The 16,813-nt window shown below is 37.6% G+C and overlaps 1 protein-coding gene across 1 annotated transcript; it reads right to left on the bottom strand.

Annotated features, from left to right (window-relative positions):
* Nucleotides 1–278: 278 nt before the first annotated feature.
* LOC122664687 (histone-lysine N-methyltransferase ATX4-like) lies at nucleotides 279–16,468 on the bottom strand. The gene is made up of 23 exons (XM_043860630.1): nucleotides 15,449–16,468; nucleotides 15,235–15,290; nucleotides 14,937–15,150; nucleotides 14,200–14,322; nucleotides 14,018–14,086; nucleotides 13,844–13,912; nucleotides 13,641–13,732; nucleotides 13,474–13,566; nucleotides 10,871–11,006; nucleotides 9,358–9,463; nucleotides 9,108–9,207; nucleotides 8,852–8,976; nucleotides 8,359–8,504; nucleotides 7,783–7,887; nucleotides 5,703–5,767; nucleotides 4,330–4,537; nucleotides 3,894–3,980; nucleotides 3,724–3,780; nucleotides 3,543–3,632; nucleotides 3,121–3,207; nucleotides 1,196–1,270; nucleotides 821–921; nucleotides 279–618 (listed from the first exon to the last, which is right to left on the bottom strand). Exons 1-23 carry the CDS (start codon nucleotides 16,454–16,456, stop codon nucleotides 528–530), a joined length of 3,303 nt encoding a protein of 1,100 aa, XP_043716565.1. The 5' UTR covers nucleotides 16,457–16,468; the 3' UTR covers nucleotides 279–527.
* Nucleotides 16,469–16,813: the final 345 nt, after the last annotated feature.

Here is a 16,813-nt window from a genome sequence, read left to right as displayed (position 1 = left end):
ATCATTTCCTTGTCAAGTGATCCCAGAAATTGGAACAGCCTTGCTTCCATTGTTCGGAGCACGTTGTCGACTCGGTACAATTCAGAACCATCAAATGTAGTTTGAAGCCCCGCATGTGTAGTGTACCATTATGAATGGTTGTAGTATTTATGGACAGAATCTGCCAGAAACATCCCAGCATTGCTCTACAATAATGTCACTCTATATATTTCTTTGATACACATGTTACATGGAAATGCATCTGAAGTTTTTCCTCTCAAGAGAAACCAAATATTAGCTGAAAAAAGCGCTAAATTAAATTGATGGAACAGTAGAACAATTTACATGAAGAATGCCTAAAAGGGGAAAATCTCAAAAGATAAAAAAGAGAAAAAAGAAGAGGGGTAACCTTGAGCTTTTATTAAGCTTGAAAGATTATCAAAGAAAAAATGGAAAAGTAAATATATACTTAGCTAACAAAACCCTGAGATCTTGTAAGGGGAGTTGGTCAGTGCTCCATTTTGGAGAAACAATGGTAATTATGTCAGCTAATTCATGAATTTCCGGCAGTTGGGTGCTTGACAGAGGCAGGGAACCTTGAACTCATCACATTCATCAGGATCGAACAAGTAATCATAACTGTCAGATGAAATCACAAGGAAAATTGTCAATTTTAGGGTTATTGAAAAGCAAACACAGCACCATTTGTGATATGGCTCGAAACCAGATGAAACAACAATAATAATAGTAATGATAACAATCTAATCCTTATTATTTTTTAAACAATGCTCTGTGCGCACACACAACCACAATCACAATCAGAGAGAGAGAGAGAATATACGTTAGCTCATCACCGGCGGAAACATTTGTCTTAGCAATTAGTACAATCCGGCTCTCATCATTCCCGACGCTCATAATCCTTGCATAGCAATTGGGCATGCACTGTACCAAGAGCAAAGTAATTGTTTTGAATCAGTGATCATCATGAGCAGAACACAGTTACAACTTACTGCAGGTATGGATAAAAAGAATTCAACACCAATCTTGAGGTTAGGTTCCTCAGAATGATGAGTGTCTTAGGAGATAAAGTGATAAACTACACGCATAATGCTGGTAATGGAATGAATAAAATCAATAGGTAGTGAATATAAATGAGAAAGCAATAGTGACAGATACAAATGAAAATTTTCTCACAAATCAGTTATGGTCAACTTACACAATGATTTATTAAGCGTGCGATGTTCCCTTTGTCGGTGGCATCAACCACTACTTCTTCACTGATCTTAAACAACTGCAGAATAAGAAGTCAGCACCTTCCAGTGTTAGAAACACAACCCAAGGATCGAAAGTAACAAAACAGAAGAGATACAAATTGAACTTCAGCTTGAATAAAATATAACCCCACCATTTGTCACATGGGTAAAGAGTAAACAAAAAAGGGCACAAGCATAAGATCATAAAAATATCTAGCACCACCAAAAATATTATTAGACATCATACCTGCAGGAGGGAGCATGGTTCTTAATCTCGGTTTCAACTGGTACCGAGACGAAACCATGGTCAATACTAATTCATACCAGGTTTCAACCAGTTTTGACCAGGTTTCGCATGTTTCGGTAGTTTCAACATGGTGCGACCAGTTTCACCTGAAACTTGGTGGAACCAGCCACATAAAATCCCATGTTTCCATCAAAACTTGTTTTATTTCGACAGGTTTCGACCGAGGGGAAGATTTCGACAGTTTTGACACGAGAGGTAGATTTTGCCACAAACTTCAATTTTTTGCCTAAATCACTTTCATCAATCAGCACTCTTTTGCATTTTCATACGCATTCAACATTTCCAGTGTATTTGCATCATATGAGCTTGAATGTAACATTTTTTCCCAAAATCTAATTTTTGGAAGAATTAGTATATAGGCATGGTAGTTTTGTTTCAATTTTTTATATGTTAAATAGTGAAAAATACCCTAGGTTGGGAAACCTTGGATATGTTGATAATGAGGCTTATAGGTGAGCAATAATGAACTATCCGAACAATTGAGCCCAAAACATGTCATGAGATACATATGTGTTGCATTCCGAGGAGCAGCTGCAATTTATTCAATCCAGCTCATAGAATGGACCCCCCTCCCAAGAAACTCCACGTGAAATTGAGTGGTGAGTGTTGTATGCTTGTATTTCCCTAACCTAACGTATATTTTGATTGTTTTAATTGCATATTTACATTTCCAATAGCAAAATTATATGTAGACTCAGAGTTTTATAATATGGCAAGTGTACAACATCATTCAGCGTACACTAGCAAACTTGGATCCAAACAAGTCCCGTTTTGGGTGGTTTTTTGTGAAACTAATTCATGGAATAGGTGTAAAATGTTAAAATAGGCAGGCACAAAAAAATCTGGTCAAAAAACCATTTTCTGGGCCTCAAAACCTAGGTTTCAAGTTTGACCAAAAAAATACCAGGTTTTGACCGAAACCTATATCTCGGTTTCGGCCAGTCATAAGTTCATAACCGGCCTTGAAAACGAAAAACCTTGGGAGGGAGGGACCAGAATACAATTCCACCATCAGATGCTCCCCATTTGCATCTCCTAAGCCAAAAATTGATCTCTATGGGAGAGCATGAGCATTCAGCCCACCAAAGAACTCCAGAAAGAAGTAAAATGATCAAATATGATCATTGACTGGACACTCTACAGTTGTGTGAATAGCAGCACCTAGAAAAAATGATGGGACCTTACACTCCCTGTAAGACTAAAGAGGCAGGCAGTAAGCAACTCCTCTCCCTTGACGCAGGGGGGGGGGGGAGAGGGAGAGAGAGAGAGAGAGAGAGAAAAGCTCCTTGCCTGGCCCATTCTTGCACAGGTGTGCTAGTCCCAAAAATACAAGGGATCTTAGGTTTCTACAATGGAGGCAGCAGAGTAAGCACATTTGCATATTAACTAGATGGCATAATTCTTTCCCTTTAATTTTATGCTAGGGGAAAAATAATATTTTTTTTTTAACTCAGTCCTTGTTTGAGGGTTTCAAGACAATGTCAACAGGACTTTAAAGGATTTGCCTTTATAGAAGTGTCAATGACAATACGGCCATTAAATGTTGAGATCAAGCAAACAGAGACAAGTGAAGAAAATTACATAGCAGTCTTTGCCTTCCAACCGGTAGCGTGCCTCCCTTAGATCTGCAACACTGCCCCTAACCTGCTCACCACGATACTCAAGGACCTGAATACAGGCAAAGCAAAGTTCCGTCAAGGATTGTATCATAATTCTGAGAAATCACAGTATATATAATTATATATATATTTGGAAATAAATGCATATGTTTTGTAATAGCAATTGCTTGCATTAAATGACAAACTAATTGTACCTCACACAAAAAATTTTTGATCAATATTACGAGTTATACATCAAATGCAAACCTAAACCTCATTCAACCAAAAGAAAGGCAGAGGGGAGCTAGCAAGCAATCAATCCCTCAAGAAATATTTCTTGACCTTTTGATATTTTCAGGTGAAAGACAAGCACTTCAGAATCCATATTAAGGTTCAAAGGCATACCATTTCTCCTTCTTGAATATTTCGACGAGCAAAGAGACCCCATCCATGTATGCCGGATCTACCAAAGCAAACTCTATCATTTTCGGTTCTCTACAGTCATGAATAAACACCAGAGAAAGATTAGAAAGTAAATTAGGCAAGCAGTAATAACTTTTTTTTTTTAAAAAGATGGATAATTTGCCTGTAAGTGATGAAGCCGTTCCTTGAATGTTGAAAAGGATCTGGGATCCTGTTCTTCCTGTTGGAAGAAATATCAAGCCCATCAATTCTACAACGATTCATCTCAATGTCCCATTAAAAATAACAAAGAAAAAAATTCACCGAAAATGATTATATGATAAAATATATTACCCTAAACGTATTCAAGCATTCTATTGTGTCCGACGGATGCTGACATGGCCCCTTTACTCGGTGTGCTATTGCCTCTTGGCCAGTCCTCTGACAAGCAAAAGAACAACATGAGAAATTAAATATGCACAATTCTAAGAATATCAGCTACAACTAGAGATATCTCTAAGGCAAATAGTTAGCCCAATCCAAGGGTAGTAGCCAATCTATCATAACTTGCATTCTGACAACCCAGAAACAATGCACTGATGTCTACAGACTTTCAGTAATGCAAATCTGCTAGAACAGTACCATTGGGGCTTCCTCATCCTCGCATTGACCCAATTTGAGCCACATACCCCCACAATATATTTACTCTCTAAACAATAAGCCTAAAGCTAGATTAGTAATAACCGTACAAGTGTACAACAAAATTGACTTGTAGAACATTGTGATGTACCTTATGTTTTGATCTTTTAAAGATCCGGCACCTTGCAGCAGAAGATGATTCAAACTGATCAATCTCCGAGGCTGAATCCTCTAGAACTTCTGTTCTGTTGGATGACATTAGCCGGGAAACCATCCGCTTCTTATTTTGAAGCAAGCTTTTGGCAGAGAAAACCCCTATTGGGGTCTGTATAACTAAAACAGTATCTGGATTTGGAGCCCTGGCCAACATATAAAACAATGAAATAAAACATATCAATATATTGTTTGCATACAAGCCTTCACAATAAACTGTTCTTGCAGAAACAACATCCTCCACATGGATTGCTGCAGACTAGGGCACTAGGCAGCCCTTCAGGTATAGGGAAAATATACCGGAGTTTATAGTATTGATGACAACTACTAGTCGCCCAAACATTTATTGTCTTTCACCAGTCAATAAATAAGATATTATTAGGTGTTACCAACCTTGATGTGATGCCCAGAAAGAGGTATTCAACTTTGATATAAGCACAGAAGAGTTGGATGCCCATTTAAAAATTGAGTACACAGCTGAGATTCTGAGACGGGATGTTAAGATGGATTACGAAGTATAGAATTAGCTATGAATATGTTCCGAGGAACTTACGAGTTGCAACAATAGACAAATAGATGAGGGAAGGCAGATTGATGTGGCTCAAACAGATGCAACGAAGACCAGAAAATACACCAATAAGGAATGATGTGGACGAATTCAAGGTGGTAAGAGAACAATAGGGAGACCTAATATGACCTGGTTTGAACTTTGAAATGTTGAGAGTCAAGACACATGACTGCTTAAAAGCTCTATGGCTTTAAATAGTGGAATAGAGAACAGAATCCATGTAGCCAATCTAATTAATTGGGATTGGGCTTAATTGATTTGAGTAGAGTGTCAGTATGCCCAGTTAAGTTTAAAAAATTACAAGAAGACCAAGAATCACAATTTCTGCATTAATTGCAGGTAAATGCTTGTGCTTGCAAAATTTTAGTTTCCACAAAAATTGTTTGTTTCTAGAACACACATACAAGCAAAAGCAAGTCGATGTTTACATGCACCTCCTGATAATTAATCCTGTATTATTATCAAGCATCCTATCTCTCATGTTCTTCTAGACTGGCCACAGGCTAAAAGGTAGGTACAGAATCCCGCCACAAAAGAAACTCAGATCGGTGGCAACAAACACAATCAAAGTCATGTGCTAGAAGATCTACAGGAAAGGTTCCATCACACAGGGAATTCCAAAGTCACTACAAGGGCTATTTGCAAATTGGAGCCCTCCCACTAACATATTACAATCCTATTTTTGTTCACAGTTCTATTCATAGAACATTAGGTAGAAACTGACAAAAAGCAGATAACATTACCTGTGATAAGCACAATATGAGATCATTTTTGTGATCTGTCTCCCATTTTTCTCCAAGCAGTGCAACTACAAGTTAAATATAGTATAAGTAAAATATCATAGCAAACCAACAACAGTATTTGACTAGCAATTTAGAGGTTTCAACTGGTAGGTGCATTTGCAAGTCTTAACAGAAAGGCACCTATCAGATTCATACAACTAAAAGAAATTCAAGTAAAAGAAATGGAACTTGAGATGCATCTTAGCACATTAATGTCATTCTGTACATGAAATCACATTATATACTAACGTCATTCTGTAAAGGAAATCACATTATCACAAACCATTTGTATATTACAGCTAAACTTCAATATATTCACAAAAAAGATCCATCTCCCGGATAGGGATTGAAAAAAGCTTCACTATGTAGGTTGGTAACATGATATTGAGAATTAAAAACCAGAAAATCTATTCAATAGCGGCATTTGACATGCAAGTTCCAATCATTTAAGTGGCCCTGGGCAAACTTACTAGGTCTTCAAGAAAGAGAGACGGCTTCTCAATACTACTTCAAATTATAAAAAAATATGGAACTCTTGACAGTGTCCACGAACATCATATTTTCCAGCCAAGAAGCCCTTAGGTAATGGTTTTTCAAAAGAAGCGTTTGTATGGCGTGTGTGACTTTTTTTTCTTGGGGGGGGGGGGGGGGAGATTAGATCCCTACAAACTTATAGAAAATGTACCAATAGCCACATAAAGCACTTTAAATTCAGACATATAAAGGAAGTACATACTCCCTTAATCTCTTCACATATGAAAGCCCATCAAAAGAGTTCTTCACACTAAGAGGCTACAAGTCAAGTAGGCTCCGCATGGGTTTCACAGTCTCATGATTGGAACCGTGTGGAGAGCCTCTTAACAGTCTATGAGATCAGGGCATAATTGTAAGGCCTTTGCATCACAAGGCCCACGAGAGACTCACTACTTCTGAATCCACATGGTACTACATAAGGGCAATGATTGAAATTTCAACTGGAGTGATTTTGAACCCTGGAGAAACTGAAATATTTCACCTATTTTGACAGGTTTCACTCAAAATATAGGCAATTTGCCAATTTTGCAGATTGTGACCCCTACAGAGAAATTTTTCGCTAACGACAGACTTGCTTAAAATTTCATACATTGCATATGAGCCCCTTATGGCATCATTTAATTTGTTATCAGTTGTAGTTTCGGCTCCGATTGTATTTTTGTATGATATTTTATTAGCTATAAGAATTAGTAGCAATTCATTGACCTGGGCTTGGGAGCACATGTGGTCGGGCTTTATCTCATGACAATGGTCTATTTTTGGCATGTTTAGTGCGTGGGTTCAATGAAGGAAAGTTTTGTAATTGCTTTTATTAGTAGAGTGGCATGTCTCCAGAGATGTTATTCAGGTGAAAGTACTGTACCTGTGCTTCAACAGGGAGAGTTTTCTATTATTCAAGCTCAACAAGGTTTCAAGGAATCAAGCAATATTATGGTAATTAGGAGTGTGAATGCTTCGCTTCTCAATGTGGGATTGCATTGAACCCTTCGGAGCAATATTGTTTCTTTAATGTCCTCTTCTTTATTTCCAGATATTTACTGCAACTATTTTCCAAATATTTCTAGATGATTACCCATTCAACATTAATCTTCTTCACATAGAAGAAAGGCTTTGCATCTTCTTCTGGTAATCATAATGCAGATATGCATTCACAAAATGACACAGTAAACATGGCTCAGGAAAACACACTGAATTGCCAATAGAAACAATACATCATACAGAAGAAATACAAAAAGAAACCTACTGAAAAGTTGCAACAAATTTAGTCCCTTCTATAGCAATTAAAATTGTTATATTTTCTGCTTTTAGCTGTCACATACTTGTCAACTTAAAAACTGTTGGAAGTCATAAATGATGATCAAGAGTGAATCAGATCACTACAAACACAATCACAACTAAATATCATGCACTTAACTTCCAGAACATTCTTCATAAAAGTGTTGTATCCAAAATTGCACAATTTCTATAGCATGGTGTATGTATAAATGAAAATCACAATGCAAATTACCTCCATGCGATACCCCGCCCTTGATGCACACATTGCATGATAATATGTGGAACACTTGTAACACTGTGTGCAGGAACCATGCATTTGTTTACAGATCACACAAACCTAACCCACAGCAAACAAGAGCACTACTTGAGAAGGCATTCGTTGAGAAATAATAATTACATAACAGTTAAACAAGCCACTTTAGCTAGGGAAACTCTGGGAAGATCTCTTTCTTCCATAGAAAACAGAAAAGGAGCATATGCATAGTGCATGTGAATTTGTATATATAGTTATATACATATCTACCTACTTACATATCAATGTAAGCAAAAGTGACTACTATTCACCATGAAAAGACAGACAGACAGGAGGAGGAATAGTTACAATATTATAACTTTCCAGGATACTTTGATGTTTATCTTTTGAGATGGGGAAAAATTCCATTCAGAGGGAAAGATAACATATTTCTCATGAGAAACTAATTTTTTAAATTTCTTGAAAATCTCAGAAAAATATTTACAATTTTTTAAAGTAACTCAAACAATGTTAAAATCAGAAGAGTTCCCCCCCCCCCCCCCGCCCTGTTTTTACCTTAACAAAATTATGTGATGGAATTCTCAAAATTCCAACAGCAGGTTCCATCTTCTCATCACTTGAGAAAGAAACTTCTGGTTGAAACCACGCACATGTCACATGAACCCACAGATCATCAACATCAGACGGCTTCAGAGCACCCCCTAATGAAGAAAGAGAACAAATTAAATAAGGACATCAATTGGTAGAAGCAGTAACTTACAGAAACCATAAACTGGAGAGAACTGGTAAATGCTGTATTTAACAGAATATTCTCTGTATTGGTAGAGTTAAAAGGCAAGAAGATAAGAACTGCCTTTCATGGTAAAAAAAAAACTGGGAATCAACCCTTAACTTCATGTTGAAGAACCAAGAAAGTTATAGATCCAGTGTAACAAGATCCTTTAAACCTAGAACTTCATAGGAAATATTTATCTGAAAACCATATAAACAGTAGACTTCCAAATAGAATGACCAAATCACAAGCTTCAGCAAAATCTAGAAAACGTGCCTTTCACAGGACAAAGGCAACACTCCCGTTTTACGTCAGGTGTTTCACATGCTCTGCAAACCCATGAAGTGAAATCACGAACATTTCTTGCTCCATAGCACTCTTGGTGGACTGCTATTTGACATCTGGATATATCAAATTAACTAATTACATATATATCTTTGGGATAGTGATAGTCTGCAGAAATTGCAAAAGCAAAATATAATTCCGATTTCAACCCAGATTACTTGAGTAAACAATAGTCCAATGGAACTACCTATTGCAGATAATAATTTTATTGTAATCCCAATCCTCAACCCATCTGCAAACAGCACACCGTTCTGTCGTCCACTTAGCATGTACAGGTTCATAGTTTTCTGTGATAATGAAACACATAAATTAACCAGTCTATCTAATGGTGAGCTCGACCATGTAAAGGCATCTTCACATGTATTGCCCAGAGGGACAAATGATAATTGAAATTGATAAGATAGGAAAAGTCTCTGTGCTAGGATGAACAACTTTACCTTGCAAGAAATCAAGCAACTTCTGCTTCTGTACCTTCAGAGAAGGTCGTTTAAGAGGAGTAACAGAAACAAGACCACGTAAATGATACTCTCCAACCTGCAGCATCTGCAAAATTCAAAAATAAAGGAATTAAAAACAACAAATTGTACTGCAACAGTAGTTGCATGTACTGTTTCCAAAGAACAGTACACTAGAAAAGAATATCCCATTTACCAAACAGAGAGCATTGAAAAATAATCAAAACAAAATGCAGAGAAAAAGGGTAAGTTAGCACCATCACAAATCCAAAACCATAAGAACATAATCGGTAAAGCCAATAGCATCACTGAAACATCAGGTTTCATAGGAAGTTTTGGATCAGTACTTCCATAACTTCACCTTTCTCAAAATTAAGCAGTGGTAAGAAAAGTCAGAGAATTGAAGTGCAATTCCATGCTAGGCCACACCACCACGGAGGTTTACGGTTACAGGGGGGTTCTTCAGTTGAGGGCATATGGTTGCTGAAAACTGATGAATCCTTCAGCTCTTCATCTTCAATGAGTAGCAAAGGTATCATAGCTTGTAAACACTGTCACAAAACATTATTTGCATTTGCCTATTGTTTCTACTCCAAGTCTGGTCTCATTATATGAGATTCTAATTTTTTTTTTCTTTTTCATGAGAATCAAAACATTGACTTTGCCCCCACCTAGGATGGGGAAACCATATAGAAAGAGTTAAAAATGCCATGTGTTACAAGTAAGCTGCTGGTCTCATTATATGAGATTCTATTTTTTTTCTTTTTCTTTTTCACGAGAATCAATACATTGACTTTGCCCCCAACTAGGATGGGGAAACCATATAGAAAGAGTTAAAAATGCCATGTGTTACAAGCAAGCTGCTCAGTACAAAGAAACCAATTGGTATCCCATTGTAAATGGGAATAATCACAAGATCTTAAAATTCCAAGCATCAAACGTGGCTTATACACATGCAGAAACTAATGAAATTATCCAATTACTTCACAACAATGTAAATGAGCTCATTGTCTTAAAAGTTGAAACTCCCTGGATTTTCAGCAGATCTATTTGATCTCTGCCGCAAAATGCGACTGTCGTTTTTGGTAAAATTGTAACTTGCTATTATTGTTTTGAAGGTCTGGCGGGATCTGCCCATTCCCGTGCTTAGAAACACTCCTCCACCCCCACCATCCTTCCCTCCCCCCCCCCCCCCCAAAGAAAAGGGAAGAAGAATAAGTAGCTTATCTAACATGGACTTTGACCAATGGAGCACAGAAGTACCATACAGGAATAAAATCAAAGGAAAATATCATAAATGTTGTCCATCAAATTTGAACAAAAATGAATTTAAATATTAAATTTTTAAACGATGTTCATGTGTTACAATTATCAGTTGCAAGAAGCTAATTGCCTAATTGTTTGTGTAAAATTATCTAAAAGTAGAAATGCTGAAGTAAAGAGAAGAGAATCTAGTAGGATGCTAAAAATAACAAGATCCACTTCAAGTACAAACCCATTGTTCCAGTGGTAGCATTGAACCTTTCACTTTAACACTTGTCTTCCAGTTTTTCTTTTTGGAACCTGTATGTCGCTCCCAATCACTAAGTGATCGCTTCTCTGGTCCACATGACCCGCACCCACACACCACTCTGAAACAGAAATCAAACAAGAAAAACTGTCAGAAAAGTTCTTTCAGGGGGAGAAAATTTTATTCCTGAATTGTCAAAAAAAAAAAGACTAAGATTTGATGGGACCAGACAAAAATAGAGCCAAGGAAAGTGACAACCCAGGTGTACCATTATTATTACTTAAAAATTGGAAGTTTAAGCATAGCGATGCAGATTAAACATAGAATGGGGCTTCCTCTATTAGAAATAAGCCTTGGGTTGGGTTCTATACATGTCAAGCCTTTGATCCCATGGATTTTCTTTGGAATGGGCCACTTTAATGGTCCTATAATATGGGTAGAGGCTAGGCATACAAAATTCGTTAAGCGACTTTATTTCTTTATTTTAATTGTTATTAAGTGTGTTGGGCTGGATTAGGATCTATAAGTCCGGTCCTATTTTGAGTCTAGTTCTCTTTATTATTTCAGTTTTCTAGTAAGTTTAGGTTACCTAATTAGTTAAGGATCAGGTTAGACCTTTCCTTTTTAGTGTTTGAGTCTAGTTTTTGAGTTTTCTATAGAAGTTTGTAAGTGGTCCAACATTGTCATGAATTTTGATTTATGAAAAGCTTTGGTGTGAAGCCCGGGTGGATTGTTCTATCGCTGGATTTATTCTTCTACTTATTATTCTGCCATTAACAAGTAAGTTGACCTCTGAAATTTTCTGCAATTTCTATTCTACTCAGAATTCATATGCAAGGATTTTTTTCCATAATTCTGAATAGAAGAATTCAACTGTTAGAATCTATCCATATTTTGACCTAATGTTCTTCAATCCAAAGAAGAACTCGATTCAATTTTGGCAAGATTCTGACCATTTGAACTGGAATTATCTCTGTTTTCCAATTCTGCCTTTGTTTCTTCTATACCCTGATATTACTAATGTTGTTTATGATTTGCTGTTCTATTTTATTTACTGATATCAGAATCATATGCAGAATCGATTGGAAGTTCAAACGCTAAATTATGTTCTCTGTTTAACAGCTGAAATTACTGTTTTGCCCTTTTCCTAGTAGTACTAGGATTCCCCCATATTTGCTGATCTAGCCATTGGATTGATTTCATATTTTCAGCAGTTGTTCTAGTCCTTGTTTGGTAAACTCAACTTGAGTTTGGTGGTTATCTAACCAACTGATATTGTTCTATTTGATTTCTCTGTGGAAAGATCCTGCTTGGTACTGTTTTGATCACTCAAATTCAGTACTACATTACATAGAAGACAAAGACAAAATGGAAACTAGTCCATGGAACCTTCCAAGTACACTGTACAAGAAAATCAAGCAGAAGACAAAGAAGAAAAATTCTTAGGTTCATGTTCTCCGGGTCTCATATGCTTTTAGCATAACTTAAAGTCAGACTATAGGGCGGACCTCGCTGCAACGGTAAGCTTGCTCCATTGCGACCTAGTGGTTGCAGGGTCAAGTCAAGAAACAGTCTCTCCGTGAAGCGGGGGTAAGGCTGTGTACATTATGACCCTCCCCAGACCCCGTAGTGGTGGGAGCCTCATGCACTGGGTATGCCCTATTAGCTATTTTATAACTTGAAGTCACACTACCTCCATGGGAAGGAGGGGGGAAGAAAAAAGAGCACTATCAATACAATGAATCATTGGATTCTTTATGTAGCCATACACTAAAAAGGACAACCAGATTATTAGAGCTCGTACCTGATACGTCAAAAGCAGGATATAAACAATAGAGAACCATGATTATTCAACTTTGGTCATCCTTGGCAAATCAGCTCAGGAGGTATATTCTTTATTTATTGAGATGCCATCAACAAGTGAGGAAGTGAAGAATGCTTCAAGTTACATTATGCCATATAAAAGGTCCATGAAAAATACTTAAAGACCACACAAACCCAAAAAGAAGCTCTCTGTTATAGAACTTTGTATCAATTAATATAGGATGCAACAGTAAGAGGGCGGCCCATGGTGCAACCTCACAGGTTCAAGTCTGGAAACAAACTCTCAGCGAAAGCAGGGGTAAGGCTGCGTTCATTATGACCCTCTCAAGACCCCGCAATGGTGGGAGCCTCGTGCACTGGGTACCCTTTTTTTATTAATTAATATAGGGAGAAACAATATACCAAGAACAGACACAGACACAGATAGATAGACAGATACAAAACACAGAGATTCCATCACTTTTTTGGGGCATAAATAAGAGATCTCAACGGGTGATTCACATCTGCTGTTGTTTTCATTTTTTAATCTTTCACAGTGAGACACTCAGGCAAATGATATTGATCTTCCAAAAGTTTTTAAGCATCAGTTGTTTAGTGAAAATACTAGATGAAATTGTTTGTCAGTGGAAATGAACAACACTGAGTGATACTTATCAGAAAAAGACAAACAGCATTGAACATTTATGCACAGCCTTCTGCAATTTTAAAAAAAAAAAGTGTGTGAGAGAGAAAGAGAAAGCGGTTATAAAGTAGCCAACACTTACAAATGAAGACTTGGAACATATGTCCCTTCCATGCCATTGCACACAACAGTTATCTTGTCCGGAAGCAGTAATTGCCCAGGGTTTTTGTTAGACCTGTCCCAAAAATTGTAAGATCCTTACGAACAGAAAATAAAAAGGGAAACATTCAACAAGAGTTTGAGAGGAACCTTTGTTTTGCCTGACATTTTTCTGAATCTGATAACTCAAAGTTAAACTTTGCTTTGCAATCGGGACAGTAATAGTCAGAGTCTTCAAGATCCTTTGATATAAAATAACTAAAATCAGTAACCTCATCCTTCAGACTTAAGAAAGATAGACGTCTCCAAATAAACCAAGGAAGATAGTTAAATAAGATTAATAATATCCAAACCTTGAAAAGGTTGCCGGAAATTTTGTCACACTCTGCATGAACCCAAACTTTACATCCATCACAGCGAACCTAATTCAATGAGGAAGTACAAACAACAAATTATTTAATAATCTTTATACTGGTTGATGAAGAGAGAGAGAGAGAGAGGGCTTGTTAGATTGTAAATTGTCTCACCCAACTCCCACCATCAGAGTGATGCCAAATCTTCTTGCATATGCCACAATATTGTTTTGATTTTTGTAACTGCATATGAGTAGATTTTACCAGGAAATAAGGCAAAACTTTAGGAAATTACAAGCCACCATTGGAACACAAAATTAAATTATATCACCTAAATTAAGACATGTTATACAAACCGTAGTACAATGTTTGCATAAAAACTGGGACTTCAGACTAGAACTCTTCATCTTCTTTGTAGTTTTGGGTAGGCTCAACCCACAACCATCACACAGTCGTAAGCCTTTCTTCTCAAGCACATCCTGAAAAGGAAATAAACTGGATAAGTATAAAAATGTGTACTAGCCAAATTTTATGCACCGAATTATGAAGACACGCACATGCCACGCACAAACAATCAAATTAATGAAATGCCATAATGCACCCTACGAATAAAATGCTTCAAATAAATAATCAAAATATAAGGTAAATTACAGTTTTCCAAAGGTTTTTGACAAACAGACATAGTTCCCTGTAGTAGCTATGATAATGCTGCCAGCATCCCCTATGATCTACTAAAAACACATATGTGAGTTGTTCAAAGTTCTTAAAAGGTGCACTTATAGTTCTTCAAAGTTCTTAAAACCCCATTTTCCCCTTGAACTCCTCCCATCACTTTCGAAGGTAGAACCATGCACTAAACTATACCAGTGTATGTGGTCATATATGTATTGTGTCCACCACCTGCAGTTTCATACAAATTTTAGAATTTTTACATTCATATTTGGATTATTACTTTCGGTTATACTTGAAAAAAGGAAAATATGGCATGATAAGAAAACAAAACGATCTGATTATTATAATGGAGCTTTGATGCTAATGTCACGACCCCAATTACAAGATGAGAGAGAAGGGACTGGAACACAAGACAACTTGCCTTGTTCTGAGAGTTACATTCCTGCTGCTGATTTGAATCAGTGGCCTCTTGGGCACCTCTAGGAATAGACTGATGGTAATCTGACAGCCCAGCCACTGTGTTCACCTCATCTGTCAACATGTCCATAAAACCATGTTCGGCCAAAAATGCCTCTTCTATAGCCATCCGGAAATCACTGGGCTTGCTCTTGTGCAACTGGGTCTGCCCCTGAAATCTGAAAGAACCAAAATTTACCCTTAAAAGAGCTTTCTTAATTGCAATGTAAGTCCAAAGTAACAAAAGTCTTATTTATACAAACCTGTCAAGATAATCTAAAAATGGAAAAATCATCCCATGCTTTACCCATGCGTAGTCCTGCTCATCACCAGTCACAGAAAATCATAAGGAATGAAATTCTGATACTAAAAAATTTACTCATTACTACTGAATCTTAATGAACGAATCCTGGCAATAAATAAAGCCGAGCAAACACAGAAAATAAATGGAGAGAGCGAAGGAGGATTCAAAGTTACCCTCTCTTTTCCGTTTCCAGAGTATCCGAAGAACATTACACAAATTGCTCCCGCAACGCAGGAATTCAATACTCTTTCAGGAGCTTGCAACATCGGATCAATGACTATGGCAGGCCATGCAGGATACCTCTTTCCGGATTTTGCCCAAACTATATCACCCAGAACAAAGTCCTCCGGCCGGTAGAAACCTTTCCGCTTCTCATTGTTCTCCTTCAACGACCTATCTGTGCATGTCAGGTCAAAAGTTCTGAAGGGCTCTTCAACTTCTACCAAGGATGGAGACTTAGCAACTTCGGTCATCTGCTCGTGAAGAGATGTAAGCGAGCTACGTGAGCTAGAATACTTCCTAATTTCAAAACTCTTCAACCCCATATTTCCCACTTCTTCTTCTTCGTTTTCTTCATCTTCATCTTCTTCTCTGTACAACGGAGTACATTTGGCGCTTTGCCACGTGAATTTATCCTCCTTGCGTAGTTTCTTGGTGATCCGATAATCAAATTTTGGAATTTTACAGTTGAACTTCTCCTTTTTGCAGAATGCTGTTTCAGTAGTGAAGTTGCGTTCTGGAGCAACGAGTTTAGTCTTCTCTTTCTTCCACGGATCGAGAACCGAGTCATTGAAACGAGAAGGGAGTACCCGAACGCGTCCTCGAGACGTTTTGACTAGTGGTGAACGGAAAGCCTCTGCAGTGTGATTTTTCACTTTCCAACCGTCTCGTCTCCTTGGTTCAGACTCCACCTCGCCGGGGCAGTAAGAGACTTCGGAGCACCAAGAAGCTGCCACATTGCTTAATTCCTCGCAATCATCACCAAACCCTCGACGTAATCCAAAACCACTTAACGGAATTCTACCGGCGGCGACCTCGCCAAGCAGATCAAGCGGGCAATACCCATTCGTCTTCTTTTTCTTTGTAATCCCTGGACTATCGTCGTCTTCACAACCTGGTTCTCCTACTTTGCATCGCTTGAGAGTAGGCATTTTGGATTTCAATTTCTTTTTAATAATCATCCGTCCTTTAACAATTTCCTCTCTCGATTTCGATAAGAAACCTAATTCCGCGGAAACCCCTTGAATTAAGGGATCGAATCAAACTCCGTCGGAATTCGGCATCCTACGATATGGTTTTTATCCTTCAGAAACCTCCTCCTTCGACACCGAAAACGCAAATCTGCTTCCGAAGCGAATATAAACTCCAAATAAAATCTAATATCGCGGCAAAAGCCCTAAATTCAAAGAAAGAATCGAACGTCTTCAAACTCGAGTGGAGAAAACAAAAAGATTTCCCAACTAAAAGAATTCCGATGTTGGAGGGAACAGATCAACGAGCGAGTGAAACGAGTAATTTCGATGGGATAAACAACAAAA

Source organism: Telopea speciosissima, chromosome 6, assembly GCF_018873765.1.
Source record: "Telopea speciosissima isolate NSW1024214 ecotype Mountain lineage chromosome 6, Tspe_v1, whole genome shotgun sequence".
Classification (NCBI taxonomy): domain Eukaryota; kingdom Viridiplantae; phylum Streptophyta; class Magnoliopsida; order Proteales; family Proteaceae; genus Telopea; species Telopea speciosissima.
This window is presented reverse-complemented; position numbering and strand designations above follow the sequence as displayed.

Excerpts from the sequence above, each read along its gene's own strand:
- LOC122664687 (XM_043860630.1), bottom strand. The coding sequence starts at position 16,456 with ATGATTATTAAAAAGAAATTGAAATCCAAAATGCCTACTCTCAAGCGA. Across the intron at positions 1,271-3,120 it reads TGGAAGGCAAAGACTGCTAT|TTGTTTAAGATCAGTGAAGA; the intron begins GTAATTTTCTTC and ends CTTATTCTGCAG. Across the intron at positions 922-1,195 it reads CACGCTTAATAAATCATTGT|TGCATGCCCAATTGCTATGC; the intron begins GTAAGTTGACCA and ends CTCTTGGTACAG.